Here is a 16189-nt window from a genome sequence, read left to right as displayed (position 1 = left end):
CAGCCCTGGATTCCCCCAACTCACACGTCTAGGGCTGCTGTAACTAAAACCCATGTCTCTAGCTCTGCTACCCCCAGAGTCCCACCAAGAAAGGGGAGGGCGAGAATTATTAAGGTAGAAAGAAGAAACAAAGAAAGAGAAAGCTGGCGCTGCTGTGGTGATGGGAGAGGGCTGGGCTCCAGGTGGTCTTAGAGGAGAGGCTGTCAGTATGCTTTGTAACCACTAGCCAGGAGGGATATAGCCCAGGGCCTAGGCTGGGGTTACCCAACAGAAATACAGTGCAAACCACACACCTAATTTTAAAATTTCTAGTAGCCACATTAAAATAAGTACAGAAACAAGGGAAGTTATTTTAAATAACATATTTAAACCTCAGATATCCAAAATATTTCATTTCACCATGTAATCCATTTAAGAAGATTAAACTTTCATAATCCTTTATCATACTAAGTCTTTGAAATCAGTCTGTATTTTATACTCACAGCCTATCATGGTTTGGACCAGTTACATTTCAAGTGCTTAACAGTCACGTGCAGCTGATGTCACCCCCACCCCCAGGCGGGCTGTAGGCACCTTATGAAGGGGTCTGGCTCAAGAATTTTGCAGGCTCCAGCTCAACTGCTTTTCTGAATCTGCCTGATCCACTTTGCCGAGGCTGGTAACACTCTTTGGCCTTAACTGGACAGGTGAGGCATCTCAGGTACACTGATGCTTGTTTGGGGTCCCGGTGGTCCCTGTATTATCTCCTTTACTGGGGTCCTTCTCTTGCCTCAAGGATACTGGTCCCAGGGTCAAGCATGGACGAGCCCCTCATGAGCTGCCTCTGCTGGCCCATATAGGCCACTCTTGTTCCTTATAGTACATACTGCTGGAATTACTGGGCTTACCAGGTGGTGCTAGTGGTAAAGCACCTGCCTGCCAATGCAGGAGACATGAGAGAGGCAGGTTCGATTCCTGGGTCAGGAAGATCCCCTGGAGGAGGGCACAGGTCGCACAGAGTCAGATAAGACTGAAGCGACTTAGCACAGTGGAATTACTGAACCTGATCCATGCCACTTGGGTATCAGAAGTATCATGGAAAGTCGCAAATTCTGTCTAGTTCTCAAATGTCTCTATGGCTCTTTCTGCACTGCAGGTTCTGACCCAGCTTTGGGGCCTGGGTCAGCACCACTATTTCCAGGAAGCGACCCTGACAGCCCCTCAGAGAAACCATTGACAATCCTGGCATGGTCATCATTACCCCAATCACTCCAGCTTCCAAATTTTATCCAATAGTAAGAGTTAAGGGGGTAGGGGATTGGGTCTTACTCATGGTGACCCTCAGTGCTGAGCACAGAACCAGTAATCCATGTATCTCCCCTGAACTGATGAATGGAATTGTGAGCCTCCTGATGAATCTCGCTGTGATTACACCACTGTGACTGCCTTCCAGCACTCCATTTCAAAGCACCTACCTGTATTCACCTTCATCATATTTTGCAATAATCCTCTAAGTCATTATCTGGCTGGCCTTGCAAGCTCTGAAAAAACAGTAATCTTCATTCTTCCAGTCTCCTAGCACCCACCTCCAAGAGCTCAAGGATGCACAGACTTCACATTCCTCACCCCCTTCCCCTGCCCAAGGTTACCTGTGACGGGCTGCTGCCGGGATCCACCAGGTTCTGGCACGCCATCTGGATAGCCTGGTTGGCCCTGGCAAACTGGATGGGATCCACAAGGCCCTGGTGGCCTGCCTGGCTGTTTGGATCAGAGACGCCGACCAGGTAAGCAGCCTGGGAGGGAGGAAGAAGGCCACAGCTCAGGCTCTCTGTGCACCTAGATAAGCCTCTGGGGGATTGTGGTCCCACAGTGTACATGCAGCAGTCATTCTCAGGTACTCCCAGTGCAAGGTGGTCAGAGTCATCTCATCAATAAGCGTTTAGGGGTAGACAAGCCGATGCTCGCTTGGGCCAGGGAAGTGCCAGCAGAAGTCTGCTATGGGCTCTGGGGAACAAAGTCTCCTTATTCTTAAGAGAGCTTTGAGAAGCTCTTCCAGGGGAACATGGTCAAGGATGCATGTAGCCCTGAGTGCTCTGGCAGCCACTTTATGACTCCGAGGAGGCCCAGGCTCAGCATGAAGCTTACTCTTTAGCTGGCAGATGGGAGAGGGAAAAAAACCAAGTGGGTGTAGACTGATGGCATGGAATTGCTGGGTAAGCCAACCCTGGAACCTGCCCTACATGAGGGCTTCTCATCTCATAGTCTAATGTATCCTTGGTGTTTTGGCCAATTTTTTCAAACAGTAAGTAAGAATGAGTAAGATGGTTCAGGGAAACAAAATAAAGGTAATATTTAGTCTCCAAAAGGACAAGAGGGTAGAAGAGAAGGTCTTTTCTTCAAACGCTTTGAGTGTGTTAGCCAAATAACAAGGAAGAGATGAATCTGTGAGGGGGCATTTTAACCTCAGCTCATTTCCCCTGAGATGTGAGGGGCAGAATAGGAGGGAGGCAATTTCACCCCCCAAACTAGAGATGTTTTTCTTTGGTTCAATAACATCTTCCAGGCTTGAGGTAACGTCAGATGATAAATCCTTCAAGGTAAATGCTGACATTTTTGAAAGTTCAGTGATATGAGCCCAGTAATTATTGGAAATGCACAGGACCTTCAAAGACGAGCCAGGAACATGCCTGATCACGTCTCTGAGTGATGGCATCTAATTTTTTTTCCCTCTGATTCTAAAAAAGAGCATGACTAAGATTTTTGCAACTCTAAAGCCTCAGAGGGAATTTGAATTATGTAGTACCCATCTTCCCCCCACCCCAAACAACTTATCTGTAACTATGACCTTAAAAAAAATTTTTTTTAAAAAAGCTGGCCTCTGAACCCTTATGTTGGCTTTATAGTACTCAGTGTCCTCTCCAGTTTGGTCTCTTCCTGGGGGTAACTGGCTGATATTTTGCCTAAATGCTCAGGAAGCAAAAGAGCCACCATGGTTTCCATGGTTTAAGTGGTGGTGGTCGGAGTTGGAGCTGAAGCCCCCCCATGCCTTCCTCGTGGACCAGGCACAGGATGGGCTGGAAGGCCTACATCATGGGGCATGGGGACCAGTCCCTTACCTGGGCTGCAGCCTCCGTCAGCCCACAGAGAGCCTTGGACGCAATCCCCACACACTCCCCAAAGGCAGGGAGGTCCCCGGTTTTGGCATTCTGCGAAATCCCTGCCATCGACTCTCCCAGAACCTGCAAAACACATCACCAGTGATATTGTGACCAGGATTCCTTCAGACCATGAGGTAAAGGGGCTACCCTTCCAACTTGAATACTCAAGGACATTTTATTTATAATATTTGCATTATTTTACTTTATTTGCAGTAAGAAGAGATTCAAGATAATTATATCGCTTGTATCTCATTAAAGAGAAATACATAATGAAAGTATGAAGCTTTCATCTAAAAGTTATCTATATCTCAAGGAGGTACAGTTAATATACACCAATCACTAAAGTAAAATCTATACAGGGCACCCTATGGGCAAATGGTCTAAATTGACCATCACACAAAATCACACATATCTGCTGAGCTGTAGATGAAGACACACCCAGAAAGTAGAAAACACACCCGTCCCTTCATTTATTTATTGACTGCTGCTGCTGCTAAGTCGCTTCAGTCGTGTCCGACTCTGTGCGACCCCATAGACGGCAGCCCACCAGGCTTCCCCATCCCTGGGATTTTCCAGGCAAGAACACAGGAGTGGGTTGCCATTTCCTTCTCCAATGCATGAAAGTGAAAAGTGAAAGTGAAGTCACTCAGTCATGTCTGACTCTAGCGACCCCATGGACTGCAGCCTACTAGGCTCCTCCGTCCATGGGATTTTCTAGGCAAAAGTACTGGAGTGGGGTGCCATTGCCTTCTCTGTATTTATTGACAGTAAAATCTAAATATATTTTTAAGGAGTGTACATATAAAGAGGAAGATAGTCTGAAACTAAGGCTAAAATAATTTTTAAGGCTAAATTCTTAAAGTATTTCCCTTTACTTTGAAAATCATTGGTATATTCTCTTTTCAGAGGTCTTGAAAATAATAGTCAAAAGGGATTTTAGTATTCAGAATACAACCCAGGGAGGTCAAGCACCCTGTACAAGGGGAGACAGAAGGTCACGGGGGCAGAGGCAGGGTGTCTGCCCCATATCTGGGGCTGTGTCTTCTACAGTCTCCTCACGTCCCAGGAAGGCAGGGGTTACTTTCCAGGGTCACAGATGGTAGAACTAAAGGACGTGCAAGGGACGCTTTAGAGAGACTATCAAATTCATGTCTAGAACACAACACAGAGCTCTTTGTCAAGATGCCATCTTGGATGGGCAAAGAGAGAAATTCCCTAAAGTTGCCTAGATACACAAAATAATCCAGTTTACATAAGGACTTGCAAAGCAGTTAGTGGGTATTTTTATGTACGGTATTTTCCTTTCCTTCTCCCTGCATCCCTCTTTAAGAAGAACAGTTTCTTTGGATCTAAGTGTGGGAAACACGTGCATTCTCCGTTTAGACAATCCACAGTACCATAAAGGATGCTGGACAAAGCAAACTCTAGTCTTAGCCTAACTTGAATAAGACTTCCTGACACCACCAATACAGCTGTGTCTCCAAGCAGAAGAGCCCAAGCCATTCTCATTGTAGGCTTGTTGTTGTTCAGTCACTATGACAGGTTGGGCTCTTTTGCAACCCCATGGACTGTAGCCCACCAGGCTCCTCTGTTCAGGGGATTTTCCAGGCAAGAACACTGGAGTGGGTTACCATTTCCTTCTCCAGGGGATCTTCCTAACTCAGAGGTTGAACCCACATCTTCTGCATTGGCAGGCAAGTTCTTTACCACTGAGCTACTAGGGGAGCCCTGCTGTCTCCCCAAAGCTAATGTAAACGTGATGTAAGCTAATGAGCAGGAACACTCCATGTACAAAGCCAAATGGCAACTGCTCAATATCCATTCAGCTGACTTGCATTTCATGTCACCTGGTTCTGAGATGTTCTCAAAAACACTGGTGTATATGCAGAGTACATCATGAGAAATGCTGGACTGGAAGAAACACAAACTGGAATCAAGATTGCCAGGAGAAATATCAATAACCTCAGATATGCAGATGACACCACCCTTATGGCAGAAAGTGAAGAGGACTCAAAAGCCACTTGATGAAAGTGAAAGTGGAGAGTGAAAAAGTTGGCTTAAAGGTCAACATTCAGAAAACGAAGACCATGGCATCCGGTCCCACCACTTCATGGGAAATAGATGGGGAAACAGTGGAAACAGTGTCAGACTTTATTTTCCTGGGCTCCAAAATCACTACAGATGGTGACTGCAGCCATGAAATTAAAAGACGCTTACTACTTGGAAGGAAAGTTATGACCAACCTAGACAGCATATTCAAAAGCAGAGACATTACTTTGCCAACAAAGGTTCGTCTAGTCAAGGCTATGGATTTTCCTGTGGTCATGTATGGATGTGAGAGTTGGACTGTGAAGAAAGCTGAGCGCCAAAGAATTGATGCTTTTGAACTGTGGTGTTGGAGAAGACTCTTGAGAGTCCCTTGGACTGCTAGGAGATCCAATCAGTCCATTCTGAAGGAGAATAGCCCTGGGATTTCTTTGGAAGGAATGATGCTAAAGCTGAAACTCCAATACTTTGGCCACCTCATGTGAAGAGTTGACTCATTGGAAAAGACTCTGATGCTGGGAGGGATTGGGGGCAGGATGAGATGGCTGGATGGCATCACTGACTCCATGGACGTGAGTCTGAGTGAACTCTGGGAGTTGGTGATGGATAGGGAGGCCTGGCATGCTGTGATTCATGGGGTCGCAAAGAGTCGGACACGACTGAGCAACTGATGGGATCTGATCTGATCTGATTACCAAAGGTCAGTGTTTCTCAACCTTTCAAAGTATTATTATTACTGCTCTGCTAAGAAGTCTTTTTAGACTACCCTCCCTCCAATTGCCACCCATATTAAATTAAATACTAAGAAATCAGAATCTGTTGAGCAAGGTTAAGATTTGGAGAAGGGAGGATATAAACCATTGTATTATCTTAGATATTTTCACTGCTTGCACCCCCAAAACCCCCACAAGTTTTCATATCCCTTTTTTGGATCAAATTCCATAATATTTTATTTATTTTTTTAATTAGGTAAAATTCATGGTTAATATTTTTCTTTTTTTATTTTCAAAGTAATTTATTTATTATTATTTTTTTACTTTACAATATTGTATTGGTTTTGCCATACATCAACATGCATCCGCCACGGGTGCACACGTGTTCTCCATCCTGAACCCCCCTCCCACCTCCCTCCCCATACCATCCCTCTGGGTCATCCCGGTGCACCAGCCCCAAGCTTCCTGTATCCTGCATTGAACCTGGACTGGCGATTCGTTTCTTATATGATATTATACATGTTTTAATGCCATTCTCCCAAATCATCCTCCCCCTCCCTCTCCCACAGAGTCCAAAAAACTGTTATATACATCCGTGTCTCTTTGGCTGTCTCACATACAAGGTTGTCGTTACCATCTTTCTAAATTCCATATATATGCGGTAGTATATTATATTGGTGTTTTTCTTTCTGGCTTACTTCACTCTGTATAATAGGCTCCAGTTTCATCCACCTCATTAGAACTGATTCAAATGTATTCTTTTTAATGGTGGAGTAATACTCCATTGTGTATATGTACCACAGCTTTCTTATCCATTCATCTGCTGATGGACATCTAGGTTGCTATTATAAACAGTGCTGTGATGAACATTGGGGTACACGTCTCTTTCAATTTATGCCCCTTGAGAACACATGCCATAAATGGATGGCAACAGGAGTACACAGGAGAGTCTCACATACGGTCACTGATAGGCTTTCCCCAGCATGCCGTCCCAGGTGATGGACATGCATGCTTAGATTCACAATAAGACGTATCCCTGAGAGGGTATAAGCAGTGGTTCTCAGAGTGTGGCTCCTGGACCACAGGGCCAGACCTGGGAACTGGTCAGAAATGCACAATCTTGCCCATTTTGGGATGTACTGAATCAGAAACTTAGGGGTGTGGGTGTGGCCTAGCAATCTGTGTTCAAGACCCCCAGGTGATTGCGATGCATGGCTAGGATTGAGAAACACCTGGGCAAAGGCACCATGAGCCTTTTAAGACATGGGCACCCCCAGGCCTGCGCACACAAAGCACGTCCCGATTCCTTCCCACAGTGGGGAGGGACGCTAACAGCACAGTCAGGCTCACCTTGGAGTTTTCCATCACACTCTCAATGCAGTCAAAGTACGAGAGGTCACTGACGGGTTCATTGGGATTGTCCAACATCCCCTTGACAGTCTACAAAGGAGAACATGACTTAAAAAGCAAGCAAGCCTTAGAACAAGGGAAACAACAAAAAATACCAATCATCAATCTCCCTGGCACATGCAGCATTCTGATCACAATCGCTCATTGGACACATTCCTGGGAGGAATTTCAGCTGCAGCAACCTGGGTCTCAGTCAGGCCCTTCAGAAGGTGCAATTAACTCTCCCCTCCACCCCTAGCCCACCCTCTCTCACATGGTAAGTATTCCTATTTCAGAAAACTAAAGGTACGTAGGGTACGACCAAGCCACACCCACTGAGATAAACAATACAACCTGAATTGGTTAAGACTGCTTTATGGACAAGTGGGCACACGGATTTTATTTTTACTCACATATACTCTATGGGCATAAATAAATTTTCCATGAAAAATAAACCCTAAGTATGAATATAAATTGATTAGCACCCACCCTGTGTTCTGGGCCACCAGGGGCCTCATGGCCACCTTCATAGTAATAAGTGTTACTCTTGGGTTTTCTCTAATGCATCCTCTACATGCTACAAAATCAAATGTACAGGAAGACCATTTTTACTCAAAAAGTACTTTATCCTAGCTTCTCAGCCCTAGAAAAATCACTCTCAAACATTTTAGGTAGAAATTACTCATTCTCAGCCTCCATTCAATACTGGAGGCCTCTTCCTGTTTGAAATAAAGACTCTCTTAAAAAAACAACTCTTAGAGGAAATACGGAGGCAGGGGTGATAACCTCATCAAATCTAATTTTTCTTGAATTCCATCCCACGAGATGGATGGAATTCAAGATTAGAACTTTGGCCCCAAAAGTTTCCTAGGAAAGATAAAAGGCAAGAAGAAAGGAGAAGAACCTGACCCTGGAGGGAAAGGACAGACAGACACATGCTCTTAAATCCTCAGCAGCCTTTCCAGGGACGCACCTCGAGTTCCCGCAGGGCGTTATCACATTCCTTCTGGCCAGGAGCTTGTTGCGTGCACAGCGTGATGAGCTGGTTGATGCTCTCAGTCACAGCTCTGAGACAGAAACGGGAAGAGTGTTTTGGGTTGTGTTTTGTAAAGATCAACAGAAATTTACCCAATGATGTTTTGTGGGTTTGACAGGAATACAATTAATTCACTATAAAGGCTGCAGTCCCCTTTTGTGAGAGCTCTTTCACAAGGCTCTAAACCAAAAATAAACCAGTCAGTGAAGAGAGAATGAGAATCCACACCTTGCTTCTCATTATTTATTCACTGATTTACCCTTAAAAGTACAAATAGGTCTCTTAAGAAAAGTGTGGCTATATACTCAGAAGAAAGAAGTCACAACCAAGTTGCAAATCGCAAAGAGCTCCTGTTAACACTGAAGTCAGTATCCTTCACTAGCAGCCCATCAGGAATAAGATGATCTCAGCCAGGCTATTTTGGACAGCCTTTATGTAGTTTGGACTATTCTGTATATTTTAAAATAGTCACACTGTAAACTGTGCCTTATGATTTTAAAACCTCTTCTTTCCTTTCATTTCTACATGATTGACCAATTCCTAGAAGCTATACCAAAACTATTCTTTAGAAGAGCTATTTTCTTTGTTAACATTAATAGGAACCAGAGATTCTTAGATGATTTTATGTGTGTTTCTGTTCTTCTAAGAACTTAAGACACAGCCCAGATTTTTTTCTTCATTGGCAAGGGTTCTCCCCTTCCTGGGCAGTCACTGTTTAGGTTAAGCCATGGATATATTTTAGAAAGGCATGGTCCATTCTGAGTTAATTCCTTTAATAAGGTGTGAAATATGGATCCAGATTTTAATGGGGGGGGATATATGGAGATCTAATTATTCCATTACTTTTTTGATCCAGATTTTAATGGGGGGAGAATATCAGTTCAGTTCAGTCACTCAGTCGTGTCCGACTCTTTGCGACCCCATGAATCGCAGCACACCAGGCCTCCCTGTCCATCACCAACTCCCGGAGTTCACCCAAACTCATGTCCATCGAGTCAGTGATGCCATCCAGCCATCTCATCCTCTGTCGTCCCCTTCTCCTCCTGCCCCAATCCCTCCCAGGGTCTTTTCCAATGAGTCAACTCTTTGCATGAGGTGGCCAAAGTATTGGAGTTTCAGCTTTAGCATCAGTCCTTCCAAAGAACACCCAGGACTGATCTCCTTTAGAATGGACTGGCTGGGGGTGATATATGGAGGTCTAATTATTCCATTACCTTTAAAAATGTCATCCTTCCTGATTTAAATTGCTTTTGTAACTTTGTGGACAATCAGTTGACCATATTTGTGTGGGTCTACTTCTGGATTCTATTCTATTCCATTGAACTGTGTGTCTAACACTGTTTGGATTACTACACCTTTACACTAGGTCTTAAAACTGAATATAGTATGCTTGTTTTTATAAATGAAAGAGAGAGAGAGAGAGAGAGATGAGATAATTCCCTAAGGAGATGTTACAATAAGGTGCAAAAACAAGACTTAAACCCATGCTTATTTGACTCCAGTGCCAGATCCAAAACCATTTTTCCACAGGGTGATAACTGGTCTGTACCTTTGGCAGGACCCTGAATGCTATTCAGTCGGTAACCACTGCAGCTAACGGGCAACTTAAACAAACAAAATAAAAATAGGATGCACATTGCTGCTGATCAGTAACACTGTCTAATGTAAAAATGCCTCATTTTATTAGTTAAATTGGCTTTGCAGCTTCCCACAGAATATCAAATTAGATGGAAAATGATGTTGCCAATGTACGAAGGCAATCAGCTTAATTATTTGATGAGGAGCTACTGCTTTGAATTTTAAATTTAGCAAGAATGATGGGAAGAAGAAAAACATTCCTCAACTCAAGAAAGAATCCTCAAATAGTTTCTGTTAGATTGATTCATTTAAAAAAAACAAAAAAGATCGATTCATTTATTTGGGGAAAAGTGCTTAACTATGTGTCATGGGGGAAGCACTGTGTCTTCCAGGTGCAAAGCAAAACAAAGACAAGTGACATAGCAGGACAGTCTCTAGTTGGGACCACCTTTGGAGGGTGCAGTTCATGACGTATTCATTGGAAGGGGCCCCCAAAGTCCAACACCGTGTTCTGTGTGGCAGCCCTCGAGACACATTTTAGAGTGGGCAGGCTAGATGTTTCAACATAGCAAAGGGTGCAAAATGACCCTAACTAGGATGACACAATCATTTGGGGAATATTTCCACATATCACACACACTTTCCATTTAGCTTCTTCAATGTTTCCCATTTATCTACATTAAAAAAGTGTGGTCTCTATATAAAGATATTTCCATTAGAAACTAAGTATTCATGGGAATTCCCTGGTGGTTCAGCGGTTAGGATTCAGTACTTTCACTGCTGCGGGCCCAGGTTCCACATTTGGTCAGGGAACTAAGATCCCATAAGCCTCATGGTGCAGCCAAAAAAACCCCCAAAACAAAGACACACTACTATGTATAAAATAGGTAACTAACAAGAACCGACTGTATAGCACAGGGAATCCAAAAAAGAGGGCTCTATGTATACATATGGCTGATTCATTTTATTGTACAGCAGAAACTGACACAGCAGTGTAAAGCAATTATACTCCAATAATAATAATAATAATAATAATAAACCAAGCGTTTACAATTGGTGAATTCAGAGACTGTGTAGCTATTCATTGGCCTATTTCAAATATTTTTTAGAAGTAAAAAATATCTAATAAAAACTTGGGACAAAAAAAAAAATCCAAAAACCCAACAGACTAAGGGTTTGTGGTTGGATAATCCATAACAGTGCCAGCATGGCACTGCTTGTCTGAATGAGTCACTTGGTAATACTGATCCATGACTGAAAAGCATTATTTAGGTATCATTTATCCTCATAACTCATTTTAGAGTGTGAATTGCATAGCTAAATAAAAAATGTACAGAGGCAATTGGTTATGTAGATCTGACAATTGGAAATAGTATTTTTATGGTTCAAACTATAAAACATATTCATAAGAGCAAAGGATTAGAGAAAACCCAAACACGCAACAATAAAGGAATGACGAAGCATACAGTCTACAACATAATTCTGGAGATTATTCCTTGTATCACAGAATATTCATGATATACAACTAAGTTGGATATACAACTAAGTTAATGTTAGAAAAGAATATATAAATATATATAAAGAATATATAAACGTGTAAACCATATGAGCCAATACCAAAATGTTAAGTGATTTTACAATATTATTTTTAAAATTTATTATTACTATTGCTTGCCATTTATCGGCTTGCAGATCTAGTTCCCTGACCAGGGACTAAACCTGGGCCACAGTAGTGAGAGTGCCACGTCCTAAGCACTAGACCACCAGGGAATCCCCAAACAATATTATTTTAAAGCAAAGATTTTAGTAAATTGACTAAAACAATATGAACCAACCAACTCACATCATCATAAAAATATGGCCAAAATTAGTTGCATGCTACCTCTGCTACATGTAAATTCCATTAGGCTTGAATTGTAGTTATTTTTATTTTCCCCACAGTTTTTTTTGTAAAGATCAAAGCTATACAAATTCATTTTTAAAATACAAAAAATTAAATAACCATAATTTCATCATCTAGAGATAGTGTTTTCTTAAAATTCACTCTTTATCTAAGCATATGTAGCTACTCTCTGTCTTTAAACAATTGGAATCTACAACCTTAGATGTTAAAGGCTTTCTAACCTATAGCCAGTTAGTGTTCAGAGATACTAAATTGATTCAGACAGGAGTTTGTGAGCTCTGGAAGGAAACGGTTTATAGACAGGGAATTGGGGCAGAGGTGAGAGAAGAAAATCAATCAATTTGTGCTCATGATGATCTATTAAGCATCCAATAGCGAGCTTGGAGGGAATAAAGCAACTTCAGACAATTCCCATCCTTAAAGGAGGATATGCTTAGGAAAGCAGCAAAGAGCAAACCAAAATTTAACCTTTGGTATTCCCTGGGTCCTACCATCACAGGCATGGGGAGTAAAAAAATAATACAGTTTAAAGCTCTCTAGGAAAGCAAGATGCCAGCAATCCTGTTGGAGAGGCAAGATAATGAACAGATAAGACATGAAGGTGCACCAAAGGAAGCAGTGATGGGGGTGTGACATCAGACAGGACTGGTGGGACACAGGCAGGACTCGCTGGGAGTGAAAGAAAATTAAAGCCTTGACCACAGGTGTGGGCTCTGCCTGTTAGGGAGAGCCATACAGGGACCACAGCAATTGTAAAGTCGGGGCTCAGCAAGATCCCAATTTGGATAATGGGAACAGAACATTGTAGAGGAGACTAAGACAGAAGAAGGCCCAGTGTACACTTTTCTACTTTATAGCATGGAATTGCTATTTGGTGGGTCATCCTTTTTCACCATCTCTGGAGCCAGAAAGATGCCTGCCTGGCAGGAACCTCAAGGCAAAGGGCAGCATGGGGAGAGGCACCTCCTGCAAGGCCCTAGGGAGCCCTGGGAAACCGGAAAGCAGCAGAACACCTGGCTTAGGACGGTCCTGCTGCTGCCGGCAGTGGGCGTCAAGTCTTCAGCTCCCAAGAGTCCTTTTGAGCAGGGAGACTGTAGGCTGAGAAGCAGCTTGGGGGTGCTTGGAGGTAGAACACTCCTTTTTTTTTTTTTTTTTGCCACTGCAAATTGGCTTTTCAGTTCCTTGACTAAGTTTAGGGAGCATCAAACCAGCCCCAAGTCACAGAAAAAGCTGATAAACAATTACAAGAGTCTCTGGCCCACCCAACTGGCCAGAAAAGAGCCGGAGCCAAGCAGTTACACGGGAAGAAGAAGAAGAACAAGCCAGACACTCCACAGAAAATGACTTCCTCCCCACGAGGCATCAAAAACCAAGGGACCAGTTTGTACCAGGGCTCAAATGCAGAATGATGAGCAAAGCAAAAAGCACACATACTCTACTGCTCTCCCAGAAGTAAACCTTTTTTTTTTTTTTCTAAAGCAGGAAGAATCATGGTGACTAGAAAGAACAAAGAAAGGGTTCAAATCTGCTGACATAGGAGCAGGGTGGAGCTGAGTTGGTCCAGGTGTGGGTCCCTACAGTGGCATGGCTGGGGTCTTTGGACATCCACAGGGACAGGGAGGGTACCGCTGTCTTGAGAATAGGGAGGCCAGTGGGACTGCACATGAGGACAATAACCATCAGATTCCTGCTACCCAGCTCCAAAGGTGCTTATACACAGGACTTTTGTGAGGCCCAGAGAGGATGGCGGCCGTATGCCCTGGATGTGCCTGTCCTGACTGGACTGGGGCTGTCCTTTCTTACTCACTGTGTGTGCCCAGCACTGGGCCCATATCAGGCATGCAACAAAAATCGGTTTAATGAACAGATGAAGTAACAAGAGAATGAATGATTGCACCCCATGGACAGAGCTTTACCCCAAAGAGGAGCTGGCCTGACTCACTCAGGCAAGCTCCCACTGGGAAAATACCCCAGGGAGCCGAGCTTGCCAAGAAGCCAAGGAGAATAGGCCAGCAACTTCCTGCAGCAGTTCCAACCCAAGGCTATCAATTCACGTGATGATTTTTGAGTGCTTACTTGGCTGTGGAACCATCAGGCTGGGAATTCTCCCTATCAACTGCTGAAAGCCAGGACAGACAGGGCAACGGAAGCTTTCTCACCTCACCTCCAGGGCCCTTCCTCAATGTAACCACCAGGGGGCGTGCAGACACTCACAGAGCAAGGACACCAGCAATAAGCTCTCAGGTCCCGGAGTCCTTTCTTTAAGGGGCTTTCAAAATGCCCATTTATACTCTCCTTTCCTTCTCACAATTTACGAGAGACGTCAACACGCCTCTGAGTTGGAAACTGTAATTTTGAAAAGGGGCAAAAAATTGAAGATAACGAAAAACAACTGAGTTCAGGTACCTGGAAACATTCGCTGCTTTATACAAAGGCTGTTCTTGAAAAAAAAAGTGATTAAGAGGGTTTTATATCAGAAATAGCTGCTCAATAGAGAGGACATCACCGTTCCTCCTCATCCCCACCCTGAGCTCAGGAGGGCATGCACCTGCTGGAACAATCACAAGCAAAGCACAAGATGGAGGTGGGGAGATGTGAGTATGTATCCCATCACCTAGTGGCTCTCGCTGTTGTTTGAAGGTAAAGTATCTTTGGGCCTCCCAGGGGGCACTAGTGGTAAAGAACCCACCTGCAGATCCCCTGAAGGAGGGCATGGCAAACCACTCCAGTATTCTTGCCTGGAGAATGCCACGGACGGAGGAGCCTGGAGGGCTACAGTCCCCAGGGTTGCAAAGTGTTGGACATGACTAAAGCAACTTAGCACTCAAAGTATGTTGATGAGAATGAATGAAGAAATTCAAAAGTTTTCAAGGGAGTTGCTCTGAAATTATCTAAATCCCCCCATAAAAAATAATACTGCAAACAAAGAGGAGGCCAGAGACAGGTATTAACCAGTGGTACCAAGATACCTTGTCTATTGGGAATGGAACAGAGCTCAAGGGTGATGTGGGCTATACACATTCCTGTTTTGTGAATGGGAAAGTTAAGACGGGTTGAGTGGTCTGACCAAAGTAACCTACTTAGTCAAGCAATGAAGTCTGTATTAGAATTTAGGACTCCTGATTCTGACAACTTAAAAAAAGCCAGGAGAGATAAAGACATTGGAAAACAAGTAAGCAAACAAAACCAAATTTTAAAAATTTTAAGTAGAATTCAAGCCATGCTTTTTAAAAATCACTCATCTGTGTATTTTGAAAATGTTTCCAATTAGGCTACAAATCCTAACGGTCCTGCATTTAATCTTTCACTGCTGCTAGTTTTCCGATAAAGTGATACTAAGTAAGGCTAAGAAAACAGGCCTGCACCACCACAGAATTACAGAACACCCTACCCCCTTGGTTCAGGAATATGAATGTGGGATTACCAATATAAAATCTTCCTTAGCTATCACTGCAGTTTCTCCAGATACCAGCATTCAATCACTAGTCACTGAACTAAATTGCCAGAGTGGACGTGGAGCAGAAATTAACATCATATTACCTACTTCCTTGGGTGAAAACAACAGCAAAGAAGGACATTCACATCATCCCAAGTTCAGATTCATGTTTTAATATATTCCCCCCAATTTACTCTCATCATCACCCCATCCATCCTGACTTTGAGCCCTTCTGCATGTGACAAAGTGACCATGTTTAAATCTAGCTAATTAACATGGGTGCCAGGCTCATAGTAGTAAACACACAAGAAATGTTGAATGGCTAGTTGAGCATCTTTTTTTTTTTTTTTAAACTTTTCAGCATCTTCTGATTTCTTTTTAAAGAACATATGGTACTTTCATAATCTGAATGATATTAGCACTACTTAAAAAAAATCTAAGCCACCATATTTATAAATCAATGGAGGCCTTCAGTCTAAACAAGTCCTCCTGAAAAGGCTTTAAGAGGAGACAGAAGGCATCTTTAGCGGAGAATGCGCATGCAAATGAGTCCATTTAATAAGATACCAGCATCTATGTCACTCTCGCTTCCAACTCTGAGAACAGAAGGTTAGCACCACTTCTTCACTCAGCAAAAGCAGCAGGATGTCAGGCGGACCTCGCAAACACTGATGTTATTTAACCAACATGAAAGCCCATTTTGTTCCACACTTACCTTGCAGCTGCAGCCAGGAGATTTTTCGCATTGGGGGCTCCTGGGTCTACGGAGAGAGATTTGGCAGCTAACAGTAGCTTGCTGGAGGCCATGGAGATATTCTTGAGGTTCCCTATGACTTGGATCTGGTCTTCTTTCGTCTGGAAGGTGAAAAGGAGCTAAAGTAATTAGGGGCTGCCCATTTCTCCTAAGCAGCATTCAGAGCTAGGAGCAGTACCCTGAAATGGAAGGAGGTT

The 16189-nt window shown here is 43.4% G+C and overlaps 1 protein-coding gene across 40 annotated transcripts in view; it reads right to left on the bottom strand.

Moving 5' to 3' along the window:
- The window catches only part of TLN2 (talin 2), a 496882-nt gene that overhangs the window by 96021 nt on the left and 384672 nt on the right, over window positions 1-16189 (bottom strand). For all 40 annotated transcript variants that reach the window (XM_086321322.1, XM_086321364.1, XM_086321363.1 and 37 more), the window contains 5 exons: window positions 15954-16093; window positions 8259-8352; window positions 7247-7336; window positions 3096-3218; window positions 1629-1772 (listed from right to left, as the gene is read on the bottom strand). In XM_086321322.1, coding sequence (XP_086177448.1) covers window positions 1629-1772; window positions 3096-3218; window positions 7247-7336; window positions 8259-8352; window positions 15954-16093 — 591 coding nt within the window. The remainder of the gene's footprint in view (window positions 1-1628; window positions 1773-3095; window positions 3219-7246; window positions 7337-8258; window positions 8353-15953; window positions 16094-16189) is intronic.

The sequence above is a fragment of the Bos grunniens genome, chromosome 10 (genome assembly GCF_055505025.1).
Source record: "Bos grunniens cultivar Pamir isolate PY7600 chromosome 10, Bosgru_T2T1.0, whole genome shotgun sequence".
In the NCBI taxonomy this organism is placed as follows: Eukaryota; Metazoa; Chordata; class Mammalia; order Artiodactyla; family Bovidae; genus Bos; species Bos grunniens.
This window is presented reverse-complemented; position numbering and strand designations above follow the sequence as displayed.